Source organism: Eumetopias jubatus, unplaced genomic scaffold, assembly GCF_037043125.1.
Source record: "Eumetopias jubatus isolate StellerSeaLion01/CBP00866 unplaced genomic scaffold, mEumJub1_p1.0 scaffold_9, whole genome shotgun sequence".
Taxonomy (NCBI): Eukaryota; Metazoa; Chordata; class Mammalia; order Carnivora; family Otariidae; genus Eumetopias; species Eumetopias jubatus.
In genome coordinates this window covers 124,734,600-124,761,131 of record NW_028274815.1, presented here as the reverse complement: position 1 = coordinate 124,761,131, position 26,532 = coordinate 124,734,600, and the positions used below count along the sequence as shown (strand labels likewise).

The 26,532-nt window shown below is 55.6% G+C and overlaps 2 protein-coding genes across 5 annotated transcripts in view; one reads left to right on the top strand and one right to left on the bottom strand.

The window, feature by feature from the left end:
* Positions 1-4,798, top strand: part of JPH2 (junctophilin 2) — a 61,489-nt gene extending 56,691 nt beyond the window's left edge. Inside the window, exons 3-5 of the mRNA XM_028122062.1 lie at positions 788-906; positions 3,199-3,905; positions 4,718-4,798. Of these exons, the coding sequence (XP_027977863.1) occupies positions 788-906; positions 3,199-3,905; positions 4,718-4,798 (907 nt within the window). The remainder of the gene's footprint in view (positions 1-787; positions 907-3,198; positions 3,906-4,717) is intronic.
* Positions 4,799-15,406: 10,608 nt separating this feature from the next.
* Positions 15,407-26,532, bottom strand: part of TOX2 (TOX high mobility group box family member 2) — a 133,361-nt gene continuing 122,235 nt past the window's right edge. For 2 of the 4 annotated variants that reach the window (XM_028122024.2, XM_028122023.2), the window contains exons 4-9: positions 22,960-23,199; positions 20,284-20,511; positions 19,752-19,832; positions 18,704-19,099; positions 17,886-18,016; positions 15,454-15,586 (exon numbers count right to left, since the gene is read on the bottom strand). In XM_028122024.2, coding sequence (XP_027977825.1) covers positions 15,550-15,586; positions 17,886-18,016; positions 18,704-19,099; positions 19,752-19,832; positions 20,284-20,511; positions 22,960-23,199 — 1,113 coding nt within the window. In that variant the 3' untranslated portion in view covers positions 15,454-15,549. Of the gene's footprint in view, positions 15,587-17,885; positions 18,017-18,703; positions 19,100-19,751; positions 19,833-20,283; positions 20,512-21,809; positions 21,981-22,959; positions 23,200-26,532 lie in introns of all 4 variants that reach the window. The other 2 variants (XM_028122020.2, XM_028122019.2) reach the window with 2 other exon arrangements.

Below are 26,532 nucleotides of genomic sequence, written 5' to 3'. Positions count from 1 at the left end.
TCATGTCACATTATTATTGTTGCAGATATCTTTTTTTATAAAAATCTTATTTTTTTTTCAGTAATCTCCACAACCAACATGGGGCCCAAACTCACAACCCCAAGATCAAGAGCTGCACGCTCCCCCACCTGAGCCAGCTAGGCGCCCCTATTGTGGATATCTTTGAAATACCCTTTCTGCTAATCTGTACTTTAAAATTATTGTGGTTAGTTCACTTGCTAGATATTTTGTTCAATGTGTTAATGAAGAAAATGCATTCTATTACAGATTCGTTCCTGTAATATTTTGGAAACAGTGTGTCAATATAATTGCATCCCTTTGTAATCCTATGTATTTTATGCACTTTAAAATATCATTCTGAGAAGGGGTCCATTAAGTGTCACCAGATGCCAAAGGGGTCCGTGACACAAAAGAAGTTCAGTTCCCCATTCTGGGGTGTTGGCCTTCCCTCCGTTCAACCAGCAACAGGGGGAAAGGAGAGGGTGTAGAGGATCACACAGGAGGTTTTAATGGGCCAGGCCTGGAAACAGCATACATCATGTCTTCCCACAGTGCACTGGCCAGGACTCAGTCACCTGACCACACGGACTGCAAGGGCAATGTAGTCCATCTGTGTGCCGGAAGGAAGAGGGAATGGTCTAGGGAATGCACAGCAGTCTGGCCCACAGGGTTCAATACGTCTTCATTGGCAGCCTGAGTGAATGAAAGCTGTGTCTGGCGTGTCTTTGGTGGGCAGAGGTCTGGTTTTCTGGAGGGATCCTGAGTCTCTACCACGTTGTCTCTTCAGGACAAGCCACGCCAAGGCCAAAGCTGAGGCAGCGGAACAGGCCGCCCTCGCTGCCAACCAGGAGTCCAACATTGCCCGCACTTTGGCCAGGGAGCTGGCTCCGGACTTCTACCAGCCAGGTAGGGCCAGCCCGGGAGGGGACGGGTGGCACAGGGTGAGGGCAGGCCTGGGTTGGACCATTTTTCTTTTTGTTTGGTTGCTGGAAAACTGAGGTGCCCAAGTGGCTTCACAAATGCCCCTGAGTTCAAGCAACTAGGGGGCGGGTATGGTGAAAGCTTGGGTGAGAAGCTTGGGAGTGACACCAGGGGACTCATGCTGAGATGGTGGTGGGGGCATCAGAGGCTGCCGGTTGCGGACTGGACCCACCCCAGGCTGCACACAGGGCTGACAGGTGAGCTGATGAAGCTTAGCGAAGGGAGAGGTCTCTGTGGATGAGGACGCAAAAAGCCCCGCTGCTCTTGCTCATCACTTTCAGTCTGGCATTGAGTGCTGCCCACATGTCAGGCACTGTGCTGGGCTCTGCTTACAAAACCTGGATTCTGGGTCCAGAATCTAGAGGAGCCGAGAGTCATGGAGACAACCTATCAGGGAGTGAGGCACATATTCACGTCCTGACTCCGCTGCTAACCAGCTCAGCGACCTTGTTAAGTTCTTTAACTTCTGTAAACCTCGGTTTTCTGATCTGTAAAATGAGAGTAAGAATAATACTTACTTTTGGGGGGTGGGTCCATTGCATGTCAGGTGGGGAGCACATGGCCCAGTCCACAGTGAGCTCTTGATAACTCTTGGCTCTTGTCTCACGGTTATGATTAAATTGTGCACAGCGTCAGTTCTGTGTGGCTTGAGCAGGGGCTTTGGGAGCTCAGGGGGGCACTTCACCCAGTCAGGCAGGGAGATGTTGGCAAAGGCCGCCCTCAGGAGAGGCCGTCTGAGCCGAGTCCTGGAGGCTGAACGAGAGTTCACTGGTTCAGTGGGTCTCGAACATGACATAGCATGCTGGGCCCAGCCCGAGTTTCTGATTCACTAGGTCGGAATGTGCTTTTCTTTTTCTTTTTCTTGCTCTTTTAAAAAAATATTTTATTTATGATTTATTTTAGAGATGGGGGGCAGGGAGCAGAGGGAGAGGGACAAGCAGAATCCCTGCTAAATACAGAGCCCCACGCGGGGCTTAATCCCAGGACCCCGAGATCGTGCCCTGAGCCAAAATCGAGTCGAAGGATTAACCGACTGAGCCACGCAGGCGCCCCTGAATATGCTTTTCTCACAAGATCAGGCAACGCGGATGCTGCTGGTTTGGGACCACTCACTGCGATCCTGAATCGCGGCCCCACGCGGTGCTGTGTGGGCGGGCAAACCAGGGGGAAGGGAGTGCGGGTGCAAAGGCGCAGAAACTTGGAGCAGAGTGGCAGGCTCGGAGGTGGGATAGCAAAACAGGCAGGAACTGGTGGGGAAAGCTGCAGAGCAAGAGTCTCTGATAGAGACTCGCAGGGGGATAGGGAGCCGGGGGCGTCCAGGGGGTGGGAGACTGCTGTTCTCCGCACTGAAGGGTTTTATGGTGAGTGGCATGATTAGACTTGGGTCTTCTAAATGTTATCCTGGCTGTAGCAGGGACACCACAGGGGACCAGTCGGGGCACCGTGGAGCGCAGATGTGTACCTGGGGGGCTAGGTTGCCTCCCGGCACAGCGCTCCCCCTGCTGGTCCCAGGAAAAGCGACATTTTATGACACCTCCCGGAGGGGCCTCCACCTTGGGTGGTCATAGCAACAGCAGTCACCACGTGCCAGGCCCTGAGCTCCGCATTTTTCATGCATTTTTTTCCATTAACCCTTCCGTTAGTATTTATTTAAGATTTTATTTATTTATTTGAAAGAGAGAGAATGAGAGAGAGCACATGAGAGGGGGGAGGGTCAGAGGGAGAAGCAGACTCCCTGCCGAGCAGGGAGCCCGATGCGGGACTCGATCCCGGCACTCCAGGATCATGACCTGAGCCGGAGGCAGTCGCTTAACCAACGGAGCCACCCAGGTGCCCACCCCTTCCGTTAGTATTTATGAAATAGGTACGATTAGGCCATTTTTCCAATAAGGGAATGGAAGGAAACCAGTGTCACGGTGAAGAAGCTGGACTGGGTGCTGGTCCTGGCTCTGCCCTTTGTCAGCTGGGTGACTTTGGGCAAGTGATGTCACCTCTCTAAGCCTCCCTTTCTTCCTCTGGACACAAGAGGCCAATAATAGCACGGACCTCTTAGGGTGGTTAAAAGGCTGCTCTTTGGAAACTGCTGGGCCCACGCTAGACGGTGGGAAGGTGCCGGCTGAGTAAATAAAGCAGGCTGGGCGGCATTAAGCGGCTCGCCCAGGGTCACCAGAGGTGGGACCCGGGTTCGAGGCCAGCCTCGCTGGTTGTCCCCCGCAGGACCGGAGTATCAGAAGCGCCGGCTGCTGCAGGAGATCCTGGAGAACTCAGAGAGCCTGCTCGAGCCCCCGGAGCGGGGCCTCGGGGCGGCGGGGCCCCCACCGCGCTCCCGCGAGAGCCCGCAGCTGCACGAGCGCGAGCCCCTGGGGCCCGACGGCGGCCCCCCGTCGCCGGCCGGGACGCCCCCGCAGCCCAAGCGGCCCCGCCCGGGGGCGACCAGGGACCGCCTGGCCAGCCCGGGCGCCTGGAACGGGGAGCCGGGCGCCGAGGGCAGCCGGCCGCTCACGCCGTCCGAGGGCGCGGGCCGCCGCAGCCCCGCGCGGCCTGCCGCCGAGCACATGGCCATCGAGGCGCTGCAGCCGCCGCCCGCGCCGGCGCAGGAGCCCGAGGTGGCGCTGTACCGGGGCTACCACAGCTACGCCGTGCGCACCGCGCCGCCCGCGCCGCCGCCCTTCGAGGACGAGCCCGAGCCCGAGGCCTCCGGGCCCGACTCCGCGCCGCCGTCGCCGGCCGCCGCCCCGTCGCGGGCCCCCGAGCTCGCGCCCGGGTCCCCGGCCAAGCTGGAGCCAAAGCCCATCGTCCCCAAGGCCGAGCCCAAAGCCAAGGCCCGCAAGACTGAGGCCCGAGGGCTGACCAAGGCGGGGGCCAAGAAAAAGGCTCGGAAGGAGACGGCGCAGGCAGCCGAAGCCGCAGTGGAGGTGGACGAGGTGAGGCTGGGGGCGGGAGGACGTGTCCCAGCTCGGGTCCCCCGGGGCTGGTTGGGCTCGAGGCGGGATTCCAGTGCGGATGATTTGGGCGTGCGGAGGGTGATGGCACAGGATGGGTCAGGGGAAAACCCCCGCAGGGATGTGGGCTTAGTCAAGGGTGGCCTGATCAGGACTTGGTAGCATAAATCACAGTGTAGAGTCTGCCCACCTTGGGGCAGGGGGCAGGCCTTTGTGCCTGCGGTCAGGTCAGCAGGGGGCAGTGCTTTGGAGAAGGGGCTGCTGGGAGCCCTAAGCAGGTGGGGTGGGGGGGAGTGAGTGCACCTGGGGAACCAGAACGATCTGAGCTGAGCACCAGCAGCATCTGCTACAAGGTGTAGTAGCAGGGAGGGCTTCCTGGCCCTGGAGGAAGGACCCAGTAGGGCTTATTAGAGGGGGCTGGGAACTGGAAACTCAGGGACCGAGAGTGAGGCAAGGTTGTGTGGGACCAATGGATGCCGTCCGGGGGCGGGGGGGGGGGGGGATTAGCAGAAAGGAAGGCATGTTCTGGCTTCCAGGCCCAGCGCTGGCCACTGTGTGCTTTGGGACACATCCTTGCCCCTCTCTGGACCCTATATGGTTTGGTTAATCATTTCCCAGAATCCTTTAGCTCTGATGGTCTGCTGTCCAGGTGCTGGACACAGCAGTGAGCAAAACGAGGGGTGCTCTCAGGAGGGTTTTTCAGAAGTTCCTGCTCCTCTGTCCAGCCTTGTTGGGTCTTGGGTGGGGGGTGTTTCAGAGGCCATGGGAACTCAGCTTCTCTCCACCGCTCCCAGGTCCCCAACACCGTCCTCATCTGCATGGTGATCCTGCTTAACATCGGCCTGGCCATCCTGTTCGTTCACCTCCTGACCTGACCCTTGTCTACCAGGTGCGTCCCCTGGGGGGCGGAGGGAGGAAGGTGAGCCTGCAGAGAGCTCTGGGCACCAGGGAGATGGAGGAAGGATGTTGTCTACTGGGCATCTGTCCTGTGGCTAATTGAGGCCCGGCCCCCAGCAGAGGGAGGGACGACGGATTTGTGGATTTGATAGATCGTGCCTTCCCCAACACACACACACACACCCCTTGTTAGCTCAACATGTGCAGAGCACCTGCACCCTGTCAGGTGAGCCCTGGGGGCTTCACTCACTCATTCATCATTCATTCATTCATTCATTTGACCACCATTTACTGGGCAGATGGTCTGCTGGGATCTAGGGATACATCAGGGACCCACTCCTGCCCTAAGAAATGGGGTGAAGATGACAGTAAACCCTTAACTTACAGCTTATTATGCAGAAGTCGGACATGCAGAGGTGAGGCAAAACAGCCTCTCCCCAGACTCCCACAGTCTCACCTGAGCTTGCCTGAGATGGGCAGGCCTTCTTCTCTCGGCCCTCCCTTTCTCTCCTGCCCACTTCAGTCTGTAATCCCTCTGCCCCTGGCCTCCCCATCCCCCAGTCCTCCCTTCCAGAAACCCCCACTGTCAGTCATTCGGTGTCCCATGCTGGAACTGGGAGGGCTTGGTAAGACCGGTGAAAATGAGCTGGGCTGGGCGGTGCTGGGCTGAAGGAGAGTGGCTCTCATGGGTCTCAGGGTGAAGTATCCACAAAACAAAATCTTTTCCCTGCTAGGACCAGCCTTCACACCATAAATCCTGTGCTTGGTGATGCTAACAGAGTTTCTGCGTCCTGCCCTGCCCCCAACCAAAGACCCCAGCCCCCCTCCTCAATCCCAGCTTAGTGCGGGCTGGAGGTTCCTACTCAGTCCCAGGACAGGAGAAGAACTCCCTGTTCAGTCACCCAGTAAATAGCCAGTGACAATATTAGCCTGGTAGGTGGTATCCTGGGGGTGAGCGCTGGGCTCCGCTGGGTCCTGTGTTCCACAGGGGATCTGGGCGTGTTGGCTGTAGGAGCTGACACTTTATGACCTGAAGGGTGGAAGGGTGAACCAGATGACAGGAGGAGGAGGGCCGGGAAGAGAGTATCAGGCACAGGGACAGCAAGGCTGGGAGAGGCCTCACGGACTTGACTCTGAACCTGTTCAGTCAGAGCCCAGGGGCAGGGCTGCCCAGGAGGCTGGGAGAGGTGGGTCCTGGCCCCAAAACACATCAAGCCTGAGGCTTGAACCGCGCCTCGAACCTGGCTCAGCCTCGTCCTTCCTCCCTCCCTCCCTCCCTCCCTCCCTCCCTCCCTCCCTCCTTCCCTCTCTCACCTGAGCCTCTTGCTATCTCTCTGCAGAGCCAGCAGTCCCTGCTGAGGACGTGAGGACCCATCTTTCTGCATTACCAGGCAGGGTGGCCAAGGAGGACTGAACTCTGGACCTGGAGCCCTGGGGTCCAGCTCACATCCACCCCACATCCGTTTCAGGAGGCCTCGCGTGGCCCTGCGCTGGGTGGCAGTGGTGCCCAGAGGAATGGAATGTGCTGGGGATCCTCCGGGAGCTCTGTGCCCGGCGGCAGGGGAAGCCTCAAAGGAAGAGCCCTGGTCTCCTGAGCGCGCCTGTCCCTCATCCTCACCCATTCCCTCGCCTTGCTGCTAGGGTCCCCCCTCCCTGAGCTTTTGTGTGTTTTGGGAGATGTCACTAAACCAAGATAGTAATACGAACTCCCAGCCCCTTTCCTTGCACCCCTGCCCTGATTTATTTTAACCGTCTGGCTATGGGGGGAGTGACAGATCCCCGCGGCGGGTGAGCCAGGGAGCCACCCCGCCCCCCCTCCCCGCCCCGACGGGGCAGAGGCCGTGCCTTTCATGGGCTTCATGCAGCACACACTCTGTCCCTTGCTTACAGATGTTCTGGATGACAAGAGAGGCAATGGACATGCTTAGTTTGAAAATCCCAGAATACAGTGCTCCTGCCTCCTCCCACCGGTTCGGTCAGCTTCCCTCCTGGACCAGTAGAAGAGGGGGAGATGTGAGGCCCTGGAGCCTGGGGTGGGAAGAAGGGCCAAGGGATGGCCCCTGTCTTTGAGTGTGCCTGAGCCCGAGGCTGCCTCGCATCTGGGGCTTCCAGTGTGCCCAGGGTGCTAAAGGGCCACCCCGCAGGAGCCCCGGAGGCTGCCAGGATAACACTAGCGGGATGTCCTGCGAATTGGTTTGTCCGTTTCCCTCACCAGGGCCCACCGCAGCCTCAAGGGAGAATGAGCATGGAAACCCGTGGAAGCCCAGGCAGATTTCCCTGGGGACAGACTCTCAGGCAGGTGCTGAAGACAGGCTATTTGTCAACGATCATTTGCCAGGGAGAGAAGAGCAAGTCTGGGGTCCCCAGTGGGTGCAGTCTGTTGGATAATGAGCCCCTTGGCTTGCTTGGCAGAAGATGGTATTTGCATGTAGCTCATTACAGATGTTTTGCACCACACTGGATCTCCAGTCCCTTGTGCTTGCTGGGCTGGGTGGAGGCTGAGGGCTCACGGGCCCATTCACCTGGGAGGACAGAGGAAAGGGCTTCTAGGCCCCTTCAAGCCCAGGGAAGGTTGTGGCAATGTCATCCAAGCAGAACCGTGGGGATGCCGCTCTCCTGCTTGTTTCTGTGGACCTTGGGGGCTTTGGTGTTTTGATCCAGCCTCCCCAGGGCAGCCCCGCAACCTGGAGTCTGTTTCTGATGAAGTTGGCCTCGCCTTTCCCCCTCGGTACTTGGGCACCTTCCTCCAGCTCCATGTGTGCTCTTTCAGGTGCCGCTGGGGCCTCATGGCGGGGCTGGAATCTTGGACTGCGTTTCTGTGGAGAGGAGCCTGCGGATTCTCCCGTCCTCAGCCAGCCTGTGGCTCTGCGTCTGTGTTTGGGCTTTTCTGGACTCCGAGGGAAGGACAGGGCTGGGCTGGGGGCACTGCTCAGGGCTGGTGGGCCCCAGGCCTCGGCTCTGAGAGCATTGTCCAGGTTTGGGGCTGGCCCAGTGCTGGAGATAAGCCTCTGGGTACCAGAGCTCCCGGGCCTAGGGTTAGGGCTGGTGCTTGGGGTGAGGGTTCTGGATGCTGCCGTCTGTACAATAATAAACCTACATCTGCTCGCAGGCTCTGGAGGAGCTGCAGGGTCTGCTTGTGGGCCCAGCCTGAGGGGCTGACTGAAGCGGGCAGGAGAGGCTGGGGGTCCGGTCTTTTTCTTACAGTTCCTATCATACCCCCTTCGGGGCAGCCGAAGGGCTTCAGTGCAGATCAGAGACCTTCCAAGGCAAACCCTGGATTTCTAAAGCAGACTTCCAGAACCTTCCCTGAGAAGCGTGTGTTAGAAGAAAGAGCTGCCCTTTGAAGTTAGGTCCTCTTGGCCTCCTGTCCTGCTCAGCCACTTATGTCTCTTCTGACCCTAAGTTTCCCCACCTCTAAACAGGGAAAATAATGGTACCTCCCTCCCTCCTGAGACTGGTGGGGATTCCACAAAGTGTCGATGCTCGTGGAGGAAAGCCCGGCTGAGGAAGCAGTGGAGACATGGAGACTTGGATCATGATTGCCAAACACCCCAGTACCTCTTGCATTTTGGTTGAGGACCCCAGAAGCCCCAAAAGCATGGAGACGACCCAGGTCACAGTCAGATAGTCACAGAATGTCTCAGAGGCCCAGAGGCCACCTTCCTTCTCTACAGAGGCCCAGAGAGGAGAGATTTGCCAGGGGTCACACAGCAAGTCAGCGGCAGGAAAGCAGTTGTCCCGACTTGTGTGTGAAGAAGCACTTCCGGTGAAGGTTCTCCTGCAGCTGGCTGCCCCGTGTGACGGTTGGAGGGGCGGGTCCCTCGCCCCTCCACCTCACCCCTCCACAGGCAGCGCCCAGAGTGAGTGGGGGATCAGGACTCCCCTTTTTCTCCCCGGTGCTACCACGGACTCGCTGTGTGTCATTCCTTCCTTCCTTCTGTGCCTCAGTTTCCTCTTCTGCCAAAGAGACTAGAATCCCTGCCCGTGGCTTCCTTCACAGGCAGTGCAGTGAGAACCAGATGAGGGGGATTGTGGGTGGTCAAGAGGTGTTCGAAACCCTGGAATTATCCAGGAATCCCAGGAAGAAGGAGGGGCTTGGAGGGACCACTGGAGGGGTGGCGAGGATAGGAATGAGGGAGCTGCTTAAATCGGCAGGGGTTCTAACAAAACCCACTGAGGGAAGGAGGGTCTGTAGACGTGTGTGTGTGTGTGTGTGTGTGTGTGTGTGTGTGTGTGTGTGTGTGTGTGTGTGTGTGTGTGTGTGTGTGTGTGTGTGTGTGTGTGTGTGTGTGTGTGTGTGTGTGTAGGAAATGGGAGTGAGGGGTGGGGTGCGTCAGAATCACCTTGGATGGTTTGAAAAGACGCTCATTCCTGAGCCCCCGGGAGCCTCCGTGTCAGGGAAGGTTGGCCAGAGTCAGGTGCCCCCTGGTGGCTCAGGTGTGCACGCACACTGTCCCAGTCTTGGCCAGTGCCAGCTCTGGGAAGTTTGGCCCGTGCTCTGCCATGTCCAGCATTCATTTAAGGTGTCTTGCGCCATAGGGGAACCTGAAACCACCCCATGGGCATTGCTGGAGCCTATGACCACTGACGGCTACCTTGGGGTCTTGGCAGGAAGCTTCCAGGGCAGTGGGAAAGGACACTCAAGGAGCAAGCAGAGGTCCCTCTGTCGGGGTATCCGGACAGAAGGAACTTCAGTTTGCTGAAAAAAGAGCCCAGGACCCTGTAAGGAGGCATGTGAGCAGAGTGGAGGGGAAGTGGGGCTGGTGTGGGGCTTGCTGCTCCAGAGGGTTAGGGGGCCCTGCAGTCGGAGCTCTGGCCTGGCCTCGGGTCCTCCAGCTCCTGGGGACAGCTCAGCAGCTGGAGGGCAGGGCAGGGCTCCCACCCTAGGAAGGCCTCCCTCAGTGGGCTCCTCATCCCCTTCTGGTCCCTAAGAGGAAGGAAGTCGTCTCTCTGGGCAGAAACACAAGTGGGTGAAGGGTGTGTGTGGAGTGGGGTCCAGCTGGAGATAATGATAGTACACAGTGTCCCCCACCCCCGGCACCCCCAGGCCCATCTGTCTGGGAGGAAAGCAGCTGATGCACTCATCCTCACCGGGGTGTTTGAAAGTTCCAGGGGAATTTTCACTGTAAAAGAGAAGTCTGGATAGAGGAATGCATGATCAAAGGAGGACTTCACTCCAGTGAGATTTCAGGTATCCACAGGGGGCCTGTTTTTTTGGTCAGGGACTCCAAGGCAGAGTAACCCCTCCTCAGCTCCAGCCAATAAAAGAAAAAAGAAGTAACAACGGGGCATCCATCTGTTTCTCCTCCCACGAGACGGAGGATATTGGCGGCATGGGGCCAGGGGTGTTCTGAGTGCTAGGATCACGCTGCCATCGTGCTGGCACCATGCTAGGATCCTAGCCAGCCCTTAGTAACAGCCATTAATGTCACTTGCCTGCCTGGTGATATTACATTGTCTCATTAAGCTGTCAGAGCCACTCCATGGGATTGTAATTGTCGGAGATGGAAGATGGAGGTGAATGGCCTGTCGCCTACTTGCACGTGGCAGAACTGGATTCAAATCCATTGTCTGTCTGACCCCAAAGCCTAACTTGGCTCCTAACCATTTTCTTCCGCCCGCTACACTGCTCTGCAGTTATCGAATATGACCACTGGGGGCCGCGATGGCTCCACACACTAGTGGTCTCATCAGTTCGCTCCTGAGAAGGAAGGCCACTTTTGTAAAAAATTCATCACCATCGCTCTCCTCTGACTTACCACAGTAATAACAGCTCCTATAAATTAAGCAGTTACTATGTGCCGGGCCCTGCACTGAGCACTTCACGTGCATTATTTCATATATTCATCACACCAGCTCTATGATTTATTTTTTTTGTTTGTTTTTTAAAGATTTTATTTATTTGCGAGAGGGAGAGAGAGCTGGAGCAGGGGAGTGAGGGGCAGAGGGAGAGGGAGAAGCAGACTCCGCACTGAGCAGGGAGCCCGACGTGGGACTCGATCCCAGGACCCTGAGATCATGACCTGAGCCAAAGGCCGACACTTAACCGAATGAGCCACCCAGACACCCCAGCTCTATGATTTTGAAACACCACTGTGTTTTGCAGATAAGAAACTAAGATTCCAAACCAGCTCTGTCTGTCTGTCTTCAAAGCCCATCTCTTAGCCACATCCTCCATGGAAAGCACAAATTCGATGCCTGGAGGTTGCCACTGGCTGGCAAGCTGGTTTTGCTTTGGCCAGCGCGGTGTTTTATTTTTTATTTTTTTTAATTTTGTTTATTTTTGAGAGAGAGAGAATGAGAGGGGGGAGGGTTAGAGGGAGAAGCAGACTCCCTGCTGAGCAGGGAGCCCGATGCGGGACTCAATCCCGGGACTCCAGGATCATGACCTGAGCCGAAGGCAGTCGCTTAACCAACTGAGCCACCCAGGTGCCCCAGCAGCGCAGTGTTTTAAAGCATGCTGAATTTAAATGCCTTTTGGCAGGGTCGTCACTTGCCACTCACACTTCCCACTCAACCACGCCCTGCCCTGTCGTCATCTGTCTCATTCCTGTTTATGTTACCTGCCCAACTCTGAGGTCATCTGAATTTGCAACTCCATTTATGCTAATGACATTTCAGGGACTGGAACCTGATCTAGAGAAAAAAACCAAAGGGGAGCTTGGAGGCTTAGGAAGGCACCCGAGAGAGATGCCAAATGGTTGTGGCTGGTGTCATTCTGGGGATGGGGGAGGCAGCCCTGTCCTGCGCTCTCCCCTGACGCGTCCCGGAACAGAACGTTCTCCGAGTCGGTCCAGCGTGCTGGCCCCGCGCCAGATGTGTGGGCCTCCTGGGACAGCCGGTGGTGGGCTGGAGGCAGATGTGGCTTGTTTTGACTCCCAGCGGTGTGATCTGGCGACTTTATGCACCCAGGCGAATCCTTCCAGAACTGGGTCACTGACGATTTCCTTTGGCCTGGCCCACGAGCCAGTGGTTGGACTTCAGCCTCGTTGCAGACTTTCTAATCAATACCAGCCACCCTGTCTGTCAGGGCTGCACTGGTTCTCCCCGGTAACTCATGTAGAAGCCTGAAGCCCCGGTACCTCAGAATGTCCCTGTCTTTAGAGATAGGTCCTGCAAAGAGGTGATCTTGGCCTTCAACAACAGACATTCTCTCACGCTCTGGGGTCTGGAAGGCCAAGATCAAAGCGTCGGCCGGGTTGGGGTCACCTGAGGCTCCTCTCTCTGGCTTGCCCATGGCTGCCTTACCTCGTGTCCTCACGTGGTCTCTCCTCTGTGCACAAGAGCTCTTCGTGTCCCCCCCCCGCCACCCCACTATGACCAAATTTCCTCTTGTTGTAAGGACACCAGTCCAGTTGGATGAAGACCCACCCCAATGGCCTCATTTTACCTGAATCACCTCCCCCACATGCACACCAGCTACACAGACACGCCACATGCACATAATATTTATCTTATGTGCACCACGCAAACCACGCACAGACACGCACGCTGCAGACACAGGTGCACAGCACACACATGCATGCACACAAGTGCAGGTGCAAACACACCACGTGCACACCTCACCCATCGCACACACACGACACACGGGCACATGACCCACTGGCACACCGCACAGTACACCCACACTCGCACCACACGGTAAACCCAGACACACACCACCCTCAACCACCCCCAGCGCACAGGGAGCCTGGGCTGGCCCTGACCCAGGATGTGGATGCTGAGGTCAAGGGTTTGAGAACACGCACTGCCATGCGGCTCACCTTCAACCTGAGGGTAACTGTCTCTGTTCCTAACTTAGAGATCCCCACGCATGCTGTTTGGACCCAGCCGCAGCTTCTTCCAGAGAGAATTCTCCCAAAATTCTGAATGAGAATCACAATCACAGAGTCACAGCGTCTGGGGGTCCCAAATCAGAAAAGCAGGGCGTCCTAGAACCCCAGGTCAGTCCTCCAGCTCACCCCCAGTCACTGGACGGGGCACAGTCCCAACATCACCTCACCCTGGAAGACTTTGTGGCCCCTGGTTAGGCTGGGGGCCCCTCTACTGCATTCTCCTGGCCCCTCCCCCTTTCGGACTTGGCACAGAGTGTAATTTTAGATTTTTATGATTTATAATATAAAGTTATAATTTTATAACTCAATATCACCGTTTTCCTTCTCTGCCTCCCCAGTTAGCCCTTAAGCTCCTAGGGGTGGGATCTGTGTAAGACTCCCCCAGCATCACCGGTGCTTGGCTGGGGCAGAGAGTAACTGCTCACCCGTTTGTAGTCGTGCTGGATGAACACATGGAATTTCAGTACGGTGGACTCTTGAGAGTAACGGAAGGCCCCTCCGTGCCGTGTTGCCCATCTTCCAATCGAATGTGGAACCTCCTGTGGGCCCTCCGGGGAGCAATTAGTGTTGGACAATCTTGGGACCAGCCACCCCTTCTGGGTCCGGAGGCTCGGCCTTTGCTCAGGCCGTGCCTCTGCTGCGGTTCCAGGGTGTTTGTGGGAGAAGGCGCGGGGTGGAGGGATCTGAAGCAGGTGCGTGGGCCTGGGAAGGGCTGGCTCCGTGGAGAGTGGGGTGGGCTGCAGGGGCTGCCAATCCTTACAGTGTCAGGGGCACGGCTCTAGGGTCAAAGCAACAACACGTGGCCTCGAAGTGTGGCGGGTCCAGAGCACAGACTGGCCTTGGCAGCTTGGGGGTGCCACAACCCCCGACACCTGCAGGCAGGGTATTTAGACTCCACTTGGGCATCTCGGAGCCCCCCTTGCCACCAAGAGGCCAGCCTCGGCACGCAGACGCCTCCAGAGGCCGGCGCAGCAGTGGGGGGCCGGGGTGGGGGGGCTCTGCTCCGAGGTGAACACCTGATAGCCTGGCGTTCATTATTTTGGGTTGTCTGCATGGATCCCAAGGATGCTGTTTTCTCACATGTCAAAGCAGGAGTCGAATATTAAACTAAGTCATCACTGTGTTACTGACAAGCTCCGAGCAGGAAAGGAAATTGTAACCACATGAAATATTTATGCTTCACATAGCAATGATGCTGCGGGCAGCGTGTTGTTTTTGTTGTTGGTCTGGTTTTCTTTTTTTCTTTTCCAAAGTGGATTACAAAATGCCCTCCAGTGAGGAAACTGCTCTCAGAGAGATGGTGCGCCAGCCCTGGGGCTGTTTTCTGGGAGAAGGGAGGTTTTGGGATCACAGAGGGAGAGGCCCTGAGAGTGGACAGGGGAGGGGGAGGCTCCTCCTTCTGGGTCATTGGTCCCCACCCCAAAGCAGCCATGTAACGAGGCCCAGCAGGGGCAGCTCCCAAAAGCTCCTCCATACCAAGAACTGTTATTTTTCCAGATGCAGTTAAAATCGTCATATAATTATTTATTACATTTTTTTTGTGTAAGTGTCACCACCTAACATCTGCCAGGAAACCTGGGTTAGAGTCCCTTGTCTGGGCTGCCCCTTACATTCAGGTTTGGAGAAGCCCCCCGCCCCCCCACCCCAGGCTCCCTGAACCCACCTCTCGCCTCCACCAGACGGGGAGCCTGCCCCCTGCATGGCCAGTGCTCTGTGCCCATAACCCCTGCTCATCACCAGACTGGCGCGTGTTGGTGCCACCGTCCTCCTACTTCCGGAGGCGACAACACTGAGGCCGGGGTGGCCCTGCCATCTGCGCAGATCGTTGGGGAGAGTACATGGCAGGTGAGCCTGGACCCCAAGCCCGCTGACATCAAGGGCTCTGTCAGCCCACGGAGCTGCCACCAAACGCCTTGTCCAAAGGCCTGGCTCCGGCTTGCCAAGGGCACGAAGAGACAGACGGATTTTCAACTTTTCAGAAGTTTTATTATAAAGAAACCGAGAGAAGCACTGGGCACCGGGACGGACACTTGCCAGGGCCAGGAAACTGCTGCAAACAACGTTAAGAACCAAAACCCAAACCAAACCCGAAAATCACACACACGTTATGATACACTGCATTTCTCTTCTCAACTTTGCTTCATAAATAGACAAAAGTCATTGTTGGCAATTTTAAATAGACAGACACGGGGTTAAAAACCAGAAAAAAAAGCGCAACGTCTCCAAGCGTGGCTCTAAGCGGTCCCGCTCTCCCTGTTACAGGGACGAACACAGTTCGGCAGCCGCTTTTGTGCTCATCCCCAAGAGAAAACTTAAAAAAAAAAAAATATGTGCTAAGGGGTCATATAAAATGCTCTTCACCTTAAAGGAAACTACTCCCCTCCCCCACAAAATCATCTTATCGACGACGTCTTCAGCACGGTTCTAAAACACTTAGGCAACTACTTACATGGAGCCAACAGTTTAGAGGTTTGGTGATCTGTGTTCACTCGGTGAAGCCGCATTCGCATGTCCTCGGCCAGGCGGCCGGGCCCATGCCTCTGGGGTGCGTTTCGGTCAGAAGGCGGCCCCTCTGGGCGGGGGAGCCCCGGGAGCGTGGGCTGGGGCCGGACGTCCAGACACGGAGCACGGAGTGCAGGGCGAGGGGCGGGGTCCGCAGTAGCCCTGGAGCAGGCAGGTGGGGGGGGGCAGGAGGTTCCCGCGGGCGGGCTGGCCGCCTGTGCAGGGTCTGCTGGGAGGTCGAGGAGGAGACTCGGCCCTGGGGTGTCGTCGTGGTGTCACTGCTTTCTTCCCGGTCATCCTGCTTCCTGCCCGGGCTTCCCTCCTGCTGTGGGCCCTTCAGGCTCTGAGCAGTGCCCCTCCAGCAAGCCTCAGGGAGGACAGGGGAGGCGGGATTAGGTGAGGTAGAGCGACTTATCCCTGGGGAGCAGGCTGGGGAGAGAGGAGGGCTGTCAGAGCCTTGGGAGCCCAGCTGGGCCTGGGGGCGGCGCCAGGCCACCTGCTCACTAGCCTCAGCCCCACCCTGGAGGTGCCCCCTTCAGCCCCAGCCCGGAGGCGCCCGCCGCCCCTCTGAGCAGGTGCGCGCGCGGGTCCCTCCCCGACGGTCGGGCCATAAGCCACCAGCCCAGCTCCCCTCCTGGAATCCCCTCCTGGAATCACCCCAGGTGATCCCCAGGCCTCCGCGCTGCGGGAAGGTGGTCCCAACACTGCCCAGCTCTCGGTTCTGGGTCCGAGCTTAGTCATTTGCAAACTTCACACAGAATCACAGGAAGGCAGGCGCCTTTTGTGTTTTTAAAATAGGGCGCTCCCTTATCGAGAGCCACGGGGGCCTTGAGGCCATCATGCCAAGTGAAGTAAGTCCGAGGAAGACGAGTAGCGAGAGCATCGGGTGATCTCACTTACATGTGGGACCCACGCAAACCCCAAACCAAGCTGACAGAGCCAGAGAACAGAATGCTGGTTGCCAGGGGTGGGGGGATGGGTAAAATGGGGGAAGGGTCAAAAGTATAAACTTCCAGGGAGAAGATGAATAAGCCTCGGGGATGCCATGTGCAGCGTTGGGACTACAGTTAATAATACTGCCTTTTTGTAAGTTTCTGTATTTGAAAGTTGCTAAGAGAGTAGCTCTTACAAGTTATCACGGGACAAGGAAACCGTCTGTAAGCGAGCGGCCACAGATGCTGCCTAGACTCAGGCGGTGATCAGTCCCCAGCACACACCAGCCTACTGCAGAGCGTATGCCGTACACCTGCAACTAATACGCCAGTTCTCCCTCATTAAAAAAAAAAAAAAAAATTAAGTAAAGCAGGGCACTGCAGTGGTCTGCCCTCCGTGTTGGGGGGAAGCTCGGACACGTTCCATAATGTCCATTAAAGAGCCCCCAGCCCCACACTCTGACTGGGAAGGGAGCCTGTGGCAGGAGGGTGGGGTGGGAGGGTCTGCACCTGCGGGGGGTTGGGGACGGGGATTCCGGCTGAGCCGAGTCCACCTGCGCAGGTAGACTCCCACCGGGCACCAGGCACCGGCCGTCAGCCGTGGGCCACATGCCGTGTCTGCTGGCTCACTGGCGGGCGGGCTGGTGAGGGGCAGAAAGGCCAACGGCCGGGGCTAGGGGCAGCCGAAGCTGCCTGTCCCCCACACGTCACGGATTCCAGGCTGTGGAGCCGCTGCTGGGGCTTACAGACCCCAGGGGTGGCCATGGGATTGGTCCTTGCCAGGAGAATGGGAGTCAGGATTGGCGGGGAAAGGAATTGGGTGCCCTCTCTGCCCCATTTCCCTCTTCGGCTGCTGAAATGAAAGGTCAGTGACTTTTGGAGCAGGAAGACCTTCGAGAGGAAGGGCCGCCAGCATGTCACTGAAAGGCTAAGAGGCTAAGAGGGCACGATGGGAGGGGAGGCCCGGAGGCTGAGGTCCACATAAGGACCACGGAGAAGCCAAGTGGCCTGGGGGTTGGTGTGTCAGGGGGTGCTGGGCTGTAGCAGTGGGGGTCCCAGTAAGGTGTGTGGCTCCTGGTGTCGGCTCGTTGGCCCTCCGCCGAGGGTGCGGTGGATGCCGCAGGTGCCTCCCCCAGGTCCCCTTTCCTGCCCTCCCAGAAGCCTCTGCTCCAGAGAGCTGCCCTGGGCTGGATGAGAGCTGCCTCCTCCAGGGGCCACACTCCCCGGGGGCAGCCCACAGCCAGTGGCTGACTGAGCTGGGGAACAAAAAGCCCTAACCTCAAGGCGGGACGCAGTCAGCGGTGCATGGGCACCAAGCTCTGGTGGAATCAGGCTGAAGCGAGTCTCTGGCTGAGCAACCCTCCCCCCGGCTCCTTCCCTGGCCCTGTCCCACCTCCCTCCCTCCCTCCCTTTCTCCTGCAAGCCCGCCCTCCACATCATCAAGGGAGCCCAAATCCTGCTGCCCAGCCTCCGCTTCTAGGGAACCCGAGGGAAGACAGAGGCCCCATCCGTGAGTGTCACAAGGCGGCCCTTGTGGAGAAAACCAGGATGGCAAGAGATAGAGCCAGACTGAAGCTGGGCCCTTTTCCCAAGCAGAGCCCTGGCGTCAGACCGGCTGAGTCCTTCTGGGGTCTTGCTTTGTTCTGCATCTTCTCGTGAAGACGGCGGGCAGCCAGCCCCCATGGGGCACGGTCGCGGGGCCACCGTGACCCACAGGGCCTCGCCTCCCCCACCCCTGGGTGGCCCGTGCCCCCTCTTCGGCTCGGGCGGCATCGGCGATGGGGGGGAGGACCCACCTGCACGTGCTGACGCCACACTCCGCGCTGGGGTAACTGCTGTCCCAGTCCCCGCTGCTGCTCGGGGGGTTGGACGGGCCAGGTGAGCGGGGGCCTGAACCACTGGGGAACTCGGAGATGTGAGGGAAGTCCTGCCAAGGGGGAAGGAGGCGGGTGAGCAAGGCAGAGATGATGGGGTGCACAGCGCAAGCCGCAAGCAGGGGGCAGGAACTCTCCGTGTCCGCGGGAGCTCATAGGGACACTTCCTCTGGCTTCTACAAAGCCTCCCCTCTGCCTCTCTGCCTGGAATGCTTCTTCCTTTTCCCTGCAGAGCACCTTTTGGAAAATTCAACCCTTCTCCTAGTTGCATCTGGGGGGTGGAGGGCTCTGCTTTCAGGGTCTTTCTTTTTCTGGCCTCAGTTTCCCAGTCTGCAAAATGGAGTTGTTGTGCTGAGCCACGTGAGTCTGTGGAATGTTCAGTGGGTCAGGCCTCCAAGGCTTTGGGGAGAGCCGGGGGCCGGGGCTGATCCGGCAGAAGCTGCATGGCCTCAGTGCCTCGGGCCAGAGAGCAGAACTGGACGGAGGATAGGAGAAGGAGGGCCTGGGGTATCCTAAGACTCTGAAGACTGTCTGGGAACTTGTCAACTGTTCGCTGCAGCCAGTACACCTCAGGGAAGGTGTACTAGACCCATTTCACAGATGTGGTGACTGAGGCTCAGAGAGGTAAGGCGCTGAGGTGGTGCTGCCGGTGAGGGCCTGGGCTGCTATCCGAAACCCCGAGCTGCCTGCCTTCCCCACCCAGGGTCCTGAAGAGCACGTTCCCACTGGGCACTGCTTACCTGAGGCCCTGGAGGTGAGGGGCTCATAGCCAGTTGCACCTGCAGTGCCATGGGAGTGGGCAGGACCGGAGCCTGGGGGCCTGGAGACATGCTGACAGGTGGACTGAGGAGGGCGCCCTGGGCGTGGGGTGGCAGGGGCAGCTGCTGGTGCAGTGGGGGGCTGAGCGGGAAGGAGGGTGGCGGCGGCGAGGACGCACTGAGGCCCGGCAGCAGGGACTTGGAGCCCAGCGTCCGGGCCAGGCTGGCCGGAGAGGCCCCGCTGCGGAAGGCCTGCAGGTCCGACGGCGTCAGGAAGGAGGCCAGGCCCGGCATGGCATACATGGGCTGCTTGGGTGGCAGCATTTTGGCCGGCGGGTTTGCCTGAGTGCCCTTGGTCTCACCCTGCTCTGGAGAGCTCTGCAAGGAGACAGACACCGGTCACTCTGGAGAAGACGGAGAAGCCAGAACTTGGGCCGTGAGACCCGCTGGGTCTGCTACCCGCTGACATGGTCCGTGGCCGGCTCTCTGGCCCCTTGGCGGGGAGCTATGGGCTAACCAGAGGTAATCCCAGGGCCTCGGTGCACTTGGCTCTGACCATCCAACCACCCCCTGCGTTAATTCCTGGGGCTCCCCTGCCTGTGAGGAAGCCCAGCCTCCTCAGCCTGGCCTGTGAGGCCGGCCTCATCCAGCCGGGCCATCCTCCATGCTCCTCTCCAGCCTCTATGCCTTTGCCCGTGCTGTTCCCTCAACTTGGAACGCCCTCCCTTCTTGGCCCTTTGCGGCCTGACCCACATGCCTTGTGCTCTGTGACAGCTTCCAGACAATGCACCTACACTCCTCTGGATTTCAGGCCCGCTGCTCAACCCTACTGAATGCCGGGGTCTCGCTGGAAGAATGAGGTGAAACGAAATGCACGTAAAGTGCCGGCATGAGCGTGGCATACAGCAGGTGCACGAGAGAAGTGACCCCACTGGGCTTATTCATCCTTTCCAGGAACTAGGGCGCTGACCATTCCCATGGGCCTCAGCACCCCCCTTATCAGGGCTGGGCCAATGGGCCAGGGTGTTACCTTGGAGACGAGGCTAGCCCTGTAGGCCGCCAGAGCCTTCAGATACTCCTTCTTTGCCGCTTCGGTCTTTCTCTTGTAGGCCTGAAAGATCCAAGACATGGGCAACATTGGGGAGAGGTCAGGCGATCGGCCGGAGGTCCCGCTGCCGGTAGCTAGCATTTGCCTCTGAGCTGGTTCTGCTCCCTGTTCTCCCTGGACGCCCTTGAGAGGGGCCAGGGGCACACGGTCAGTGGGAGAGGAAGCCTGGACTCCAGGCTGGCACGGCTGGACGGACAAGACAGACAGAGATGCTTATTCTTGCTTAACAGAAGAGGAAGCAGGAATCAGAACGGTTAAGCCGCTAGTGAACTCTGCTGGCAAAGAGGGGACCCGGAAGGGCTCTAGCGTCCCAGCTTACAGATGGGCAAACTGAGTCCAGGAGAGACCACCCCCCCCCGCAGGAGGCTGTTCCTGATTTCAGACATTCCAAGTCTGTCATTGGCTCCAGGGCCTCAACGCCCCAAGGGGAGGTCCCTGGAAGGGCCAGACTCACCTGCTTCTGCTCCTCTCCCAAGCTGTCCCACATGGAGGCCACGATTTTGGACACATCCCCGAAGGTGGCACTGGGGTTCTGTCCCTTGATGGCAGCCTGAGTGTCTCTGAAGAAGAGTGCATAGGCTGACACAGGCTTCTGCGGCTCGTTGGGGTCCTTCTTCTTCTTCTTCTTTGGGTTCTTGGTCTTTTTTCCTGGGTCAGTTGAAGGTCTCTTCTCTCCTGACATCTGCACAGGTGAGAGGAGTCAGGAAAGCAGAGACGCCAAGGGCCTCCCCCTACGGGCTCCCCACCCCTGCCTGAGGCTCAGGGGATCTTCCTCAGATCTTCCTCCCACCACCTGTCTGTCCAGCTCTGTGCATGGGCCACCCTGGACTCCAGAGCAGGCCACGTGGGCCACACTGTCATGCTCACCGTTCCCTGGTGAGGGAGGCAAAGGACACACACACACACACACACACACACACGTGCACACACACATGCGTGCTCACATGCACACACACACACTCAAAAGCACACACGCGTGCGTGCTCACATGCACACACACGCGCACTCACATGCACACACACGCTCACATGCACACACGCATGCTCACAAGCACACACGCACACGTGCTGGGTAGGAGCTAGGAACCCTGGAGTTTTTGTTTAACTCATGAATGAAAATCAGCAAGGTGGCAAAGTTGACTCAAAGAAATATGAGAGAAACTGCCCTACAGAGCAATGAAACGATCACCTTTGGGGCTTTTAATCTTTTCTCCTGGGCAGAGGTCATTTGCACCTCTACAGGGAGAACTTAATTTGCCTTTTAATCAGACAAAAATTGTTTACTTCTCTGCCGCTTCTTTCCCAAGGTAACATGTACCTTTACAGAGTGTAGAATCCCCGAATGGGTCATGAGTAATGAATCCCGACAAAGGTACGTTCTCCTAGAGAATCTGGGGGCTCCCGCGCAAGCCTGCAGACAGCGTGCGGTTGGCCATTGAAAGCGTGCACAACCCTGTGCACGGCCCTATTTCCGAGTTTTGAGGATATCAATTTTTCTTAACCATTCTCCCTTCTTGTGATCACAAATAATCCCCAAAGATGATCCTTAGTCACAGAAGATCGGTGTCTTCCACCAACTTCCAGGTGTGCGAATTGGGGCAGGGGGCTTGGTGCCCGGGGCCCTGTGAAATGACTGGACGGGAAAGAGGTTATGTGACTCGGTGGGTGAGGCCTCACTCGAGACACCTGGCCTTGGAAGCAGGACCACAATCCTGTGAGTGTGCGACTCGGGGCTTGCGGGATGGGAACCATGTAGGGATGCTTGCCACAGACTTCAGTGGGTCACCAGTAGGACCCTCAGGCCCCACGGGGACCAGGAATTTGGTCAAAGGTCCTGGATCCTACAGTGAAGACGGTCACTTTCTGCACCAAGCAGATGAGGGTGACACCAGGAATTGATAGGGAATTCGTGGGCCCCTGGGCAAGATTCAGGCCTCCATGTCTAAGGGACAGCGAGGGGAAGCCGGTAGCCATGCTGCACCTGTTCCTGCCTCTCTCTGCAGCCAGACTGACGTAACCTCTCTGGGGCCTTGGTTTTCCCATCTGTCAGTCGGAGAGGACAATGGCCCTGACCACACAGGGCCGTCATGAGGATCCCATGGGTTAATGCTGGTGATGTGCTTACAACAGTATTCGGCACCAACAGTGTCTGCTAAATGAAAAAGAAAATAAAAACCGTTCCTGCTTGGCCTACTGTAGAGACCAAGTTGTTTTGGGGATGCAGCCGGACCAGACCCGGAGGCACCCACCCAGCCCAGGCAGTCAGGGCCCCTGCCAGGTCCAAACTGCCCACCCCGGCGTCTGCAGGGCCACCGCGTGGAAAGGGGTGAGAGCCCTGAGGAAGCAGAAGGGGAGCTGGGAGTTGGGGGATCAAGTTTAGATTCTGCCACAGGCTCATTGGGAGAGTCGCTGTGAGCGAGGCCGTCCCTGGGCTCTCCGGCCTCTGTTTTCTGCCCCAGTAAAACACGGTGCCTTCCGGAGCCAGGGAGAGTTGTCAGTGCGAAAGAAGGACAAGCCTGGACAGCTGGTGACCTCTCAGCCCTGACGTGTTCTTCAGAGGCAGGATCACCCATGACTCTAGGGATGCTGGGGCGGGGGGCATGTACCCAGCCGGGGGAGGGTCAGTTTCGGTGCTGCCCAGGTGTCCTCTGCTGGGCCGCACAGCTTTGTCAGAGTATCTTCTCTTAAAAGGCCAAAGTGACCATAAGACGTGACCCTGAGGATCCTGCCGATGCCATCAATGTCACTGAAATGACCCACTGGCCATTGAGGAATAAGACTTCACGTTTTCACAGGATTCTCTCATCTAGCCCCTGGCCGTGGGTGAGTGTCATCTCTGCTTTATACACAGGCCGTGGGAGTGGACGGACACAGCTTGGCAAGGACGCTGCTAACTTAGCGGCTGCAGCCAGAAATCCCAAATTCCAAGCAGGGCCTTCTCCACTGCCCAGGGGCTCCGGCCGGTGGGCCCTGTTCTACCTGCTGATTTTCTTCCTCTGTGTCCTCCAGCAAAGGACACAGTTGCGCTCTTGCGGTCTGGTCTCAACGCGGGTGATGCCTGTTGCCACGCAGGGCCCACGCACCTGCTGACGGAAGGGCATCTTAGGGCCCTGCGTAGCCGCCCTACCTACCTTGAGATGCGCTTCTGATTCCTCCTCCTGAGTTGAACTGGAGGGGGAAGGCGTGGCTGACTTGCTCCCTGGGGGGGACGGGGAGCTGTGGGCGATGCCACTCCGGATGCCCATCTGAGAGATGAGCTGGGACTGGCTGAGGGCGCTCATGTGGCTGGCCAGCATCGCTGGGCGGCCCAGCAGGGGCCCTGGCCGGCCCGAGTCGTAGGCGGCAACTTCCGAGTGGACCATCTCCTGGATCTAAGAGAGGAGAATGGGGCATGGTGAGTTAGAGAGGACCTGCCCGCCACCATCACGTCCACACACGGCGGGACTCAGAGGAGGGACGTGCCGAGAAGGGTGGCCAGCTCCACGTGAGCTGTACTTTCCCAGGCCCGGGTGAGTGTGGCCCTTCTACTCTGACCCCTGCGAGACTGGAGCACCTGGGGGCGGCCTACAGCTCCTTGACAGTTTGCCTTCTGTTGAGAGTCACCCCGGACAGCCGGTCAGCAGCTCAGCCCTTGCTAGAGAGCTCAGGCCAGCAGCAAATTGATGGTTTTGTGACATCAAATCCTCCCTCCTGGAACATGTGTGTCTCTTCATTTACTCACTGTGCGGGCCAACAGCAAAGAGTGCAGAGGCTCAAAGCGGACCGCGTTTTGAAGCCTGGTCCAGCTACGTATAAGTTGGGTGACTCTGGCTAAGTTACTTAACCTCTCTGTGCCCCAGTTTCTTCATCGGAAAAATTCAGATAATAATTAAACCTACCTTCAAGGGTTGGTTAGGATGAAATGTGCCTGGCACCTAGTAAGCCATATATTGTGTAAGGGTTTGTAAAACACATAGAATAAATAAATCTCTTAATAAAGCTATGTACTTCTCTTCCTCTAAGTCAGTAATTTTCATGTTAAATCTTCCCTATGATATTTCTAACTGGTCATTTTGGGAATATAAGAAAGCTCCTGATTTTTACATACAAGCAGTGCTCACACTAAACACCTATGTGGAACAGTGTGTCCTTTTCACCTAAATATTTTAAATATATATACACACACACACACACTGTGGAGTGAGGCATACCAATCTGCATACTCTTGTAATTATTTTTATTGCCTTGGCACCTGTGTTTATTTTCCCTTTGTTATTTCTGACGCCGAGTAGCTGTGTTTTCCTCGCACGTTTTCTTCATTAGGCAAGCTCATGGATTTTCCCATTTTATTATGTGGGAGGTTTTTTCCTCCTCAAAAGAATCAAATTTCAAATTTGTTTATCACTTCTCCGTTTTCTGATTCCTTAATATCTAATCTTCTGTATCTTTATTAATTTCATCCTCTGATTCTAAAAGATGGGTGACTGTTGTTTCTGCCCCCCCACCCCGATTTTGGTCATGTTTCTAATTCATTCTTTTCATTCTCTACGTTTAGAAATATGTCTAATGCCACGAAGTTGCCTCTGGGCATGACTTTGACATTTCTCATAGACTTCACCATGAAAGATTTTCATTAGTGTTCTCTTCTGTGTGTTTATTTTCTATTTCAGTTTTTATTTTCTTTCATCCAAGAGTTGTTTAAAAAACGTTTTGGAAAAAGAAAGTTTTGAAATTTGTAAGAGGTTCATTTTTTGTTTGTTTCTTTTCCCTTTGCTACTGATTTCTAGTAACACAAGTGATCAAAGGACATCCTCTGTACCACTTGTACTTTTGAGACTGTGGTAAGGTTTCCTTTGGGACCGAAATATGTTTATACTTTGTATCTGCTCCACAGGCCTCAGGAACAGGGTGAGCTTGTGTGCAGATTAACCTGCTCCATTAGTAGCCTCGTGGAATGATTTTGATTCTTTCCTTACTTTTTTGGCACGTCTAAGTTGCCTGCAACTTTTCTGCTTCCATCACAATCTTCCTTCAACACTTAAAGTGTTTTGTTTGGGGACTTTGATGTTGTTTTTTATTGCAAAAGGAAAACTCCAGTTACACCTTCATTATGGATTAAATGTTAATATTATTATAAAGCACCTTCCTTTTGCCTTCAATTCAGCGGAGTCTGATCTGAACATCGCCATCCTTGCCTGGATATGTATTTGTTTGAATTTGTCTGGTGTGTCCTCAGTTCTGAGGAACTTTTCTTTTATAGGTTTCTCTTCACTTCCATTTTTTGGGGGGGGTTATCTTTGGCAAATGCTGTCATTTGTGTTATGTGCTTTTTGAAAGACTGATTTTCATATTTTCCATGGCTACTTTGGGTCTCATACTTTCTTGAGTTACATATATAAGTTAGTTACATAAATACATACTTTTTAAACTCTATTTCATCCAGATTTTAGCACTAATAGCATATACCTAGGATAATATTATCATATTTTTAACCTGCTCTATGCTTTTTGTAGTTAAATTTCCAATTGCAATACTGTGAATGCCTGTTGTTTTTGAAAACTTTCCTTCTCAAAGGTTTATATGTTTTAACTATCTACCCAAAGAACCAGTTCTTATATTAAAAAAAGAAACAATTTGACAAGTTTTCTAGGAATTAAATTTTGCTTTTCTCTGAATGTTGACCTCAGGTATCATCAGTGGCTTTTTATGTAGCTTTCAAATTAAAAAAAATTTTTTATACTTTCACATTTTCTTTTCTAATAATATTAGTATCTAGGGCAGAGGTTCAAACAGGGACCATTTGCCGAGGAACCTGGCCATGTCTAGAGACGTTTCTGGCTTTCACAACTGGTGTGTGTGTGGAGGTGGTGCTACTAGCATCTAGTGGGTAGAGGCCAGGGATGCTGCTGAATGTCCTACAGGCTGTAGAATGCCCCCTACAGACACACACGCACACACACACACACACACTACTAGCATCTAGTGGATAGAGGTCAGGGATGCTGCTGAATGTCCTACAGGCTGTAGAATGCCCCCTATACACACACACGCACACACACACACACTACTAGCATCTAGTGGATAGAGGTCAGGAATGCTGCTGAATGACCTACAGGCTGTAGAATGCCCCCTACACACACACACACACACACACACACACACACCCCAAAGTATTATGTATCCCAAAATGTCAATTGTGCTGAAGTTGAGAACCCTTGCTCTGTAGCTATGATTTTTTTTCCCCGTGGGGAGCATTTTAACTGCATCATATAAATATTTTTATAAATATTCTAGAACTGGAGATTTTATTTTTTTAACCTAAAGTTATTTGGAGAAGAGTCTTTATTTAACATATCCTTTGTTATCATGGTCAGAAAACCTGATTCCTAGAATTTTATCTTTTTGGTATTGGGTTTTCATTATGGCTTAGGGTATGATCATTTTTGGTAAAATGTTCCTCTGCATCTAAAATCATGTTTATGCTGTAATATACACATTTCTCTCTGTGTCTATTCAATAAACTGTTTTGACTACTTCAGCTGTGAGATCTCAAGAAAAATGAGTTAAAGCAGCTCCCATGCTCCTGTGTTCCCGTTTCTCTATGGAATTTAAACAGGTTTCCTCACATATATTGATGTGACATTATTCATTCCTATAAATGTTCCAGAATGCTATATTTTCATGATGGCTTCTCCTTCTTAATAAAAAAATCCAGCATCTTCGCC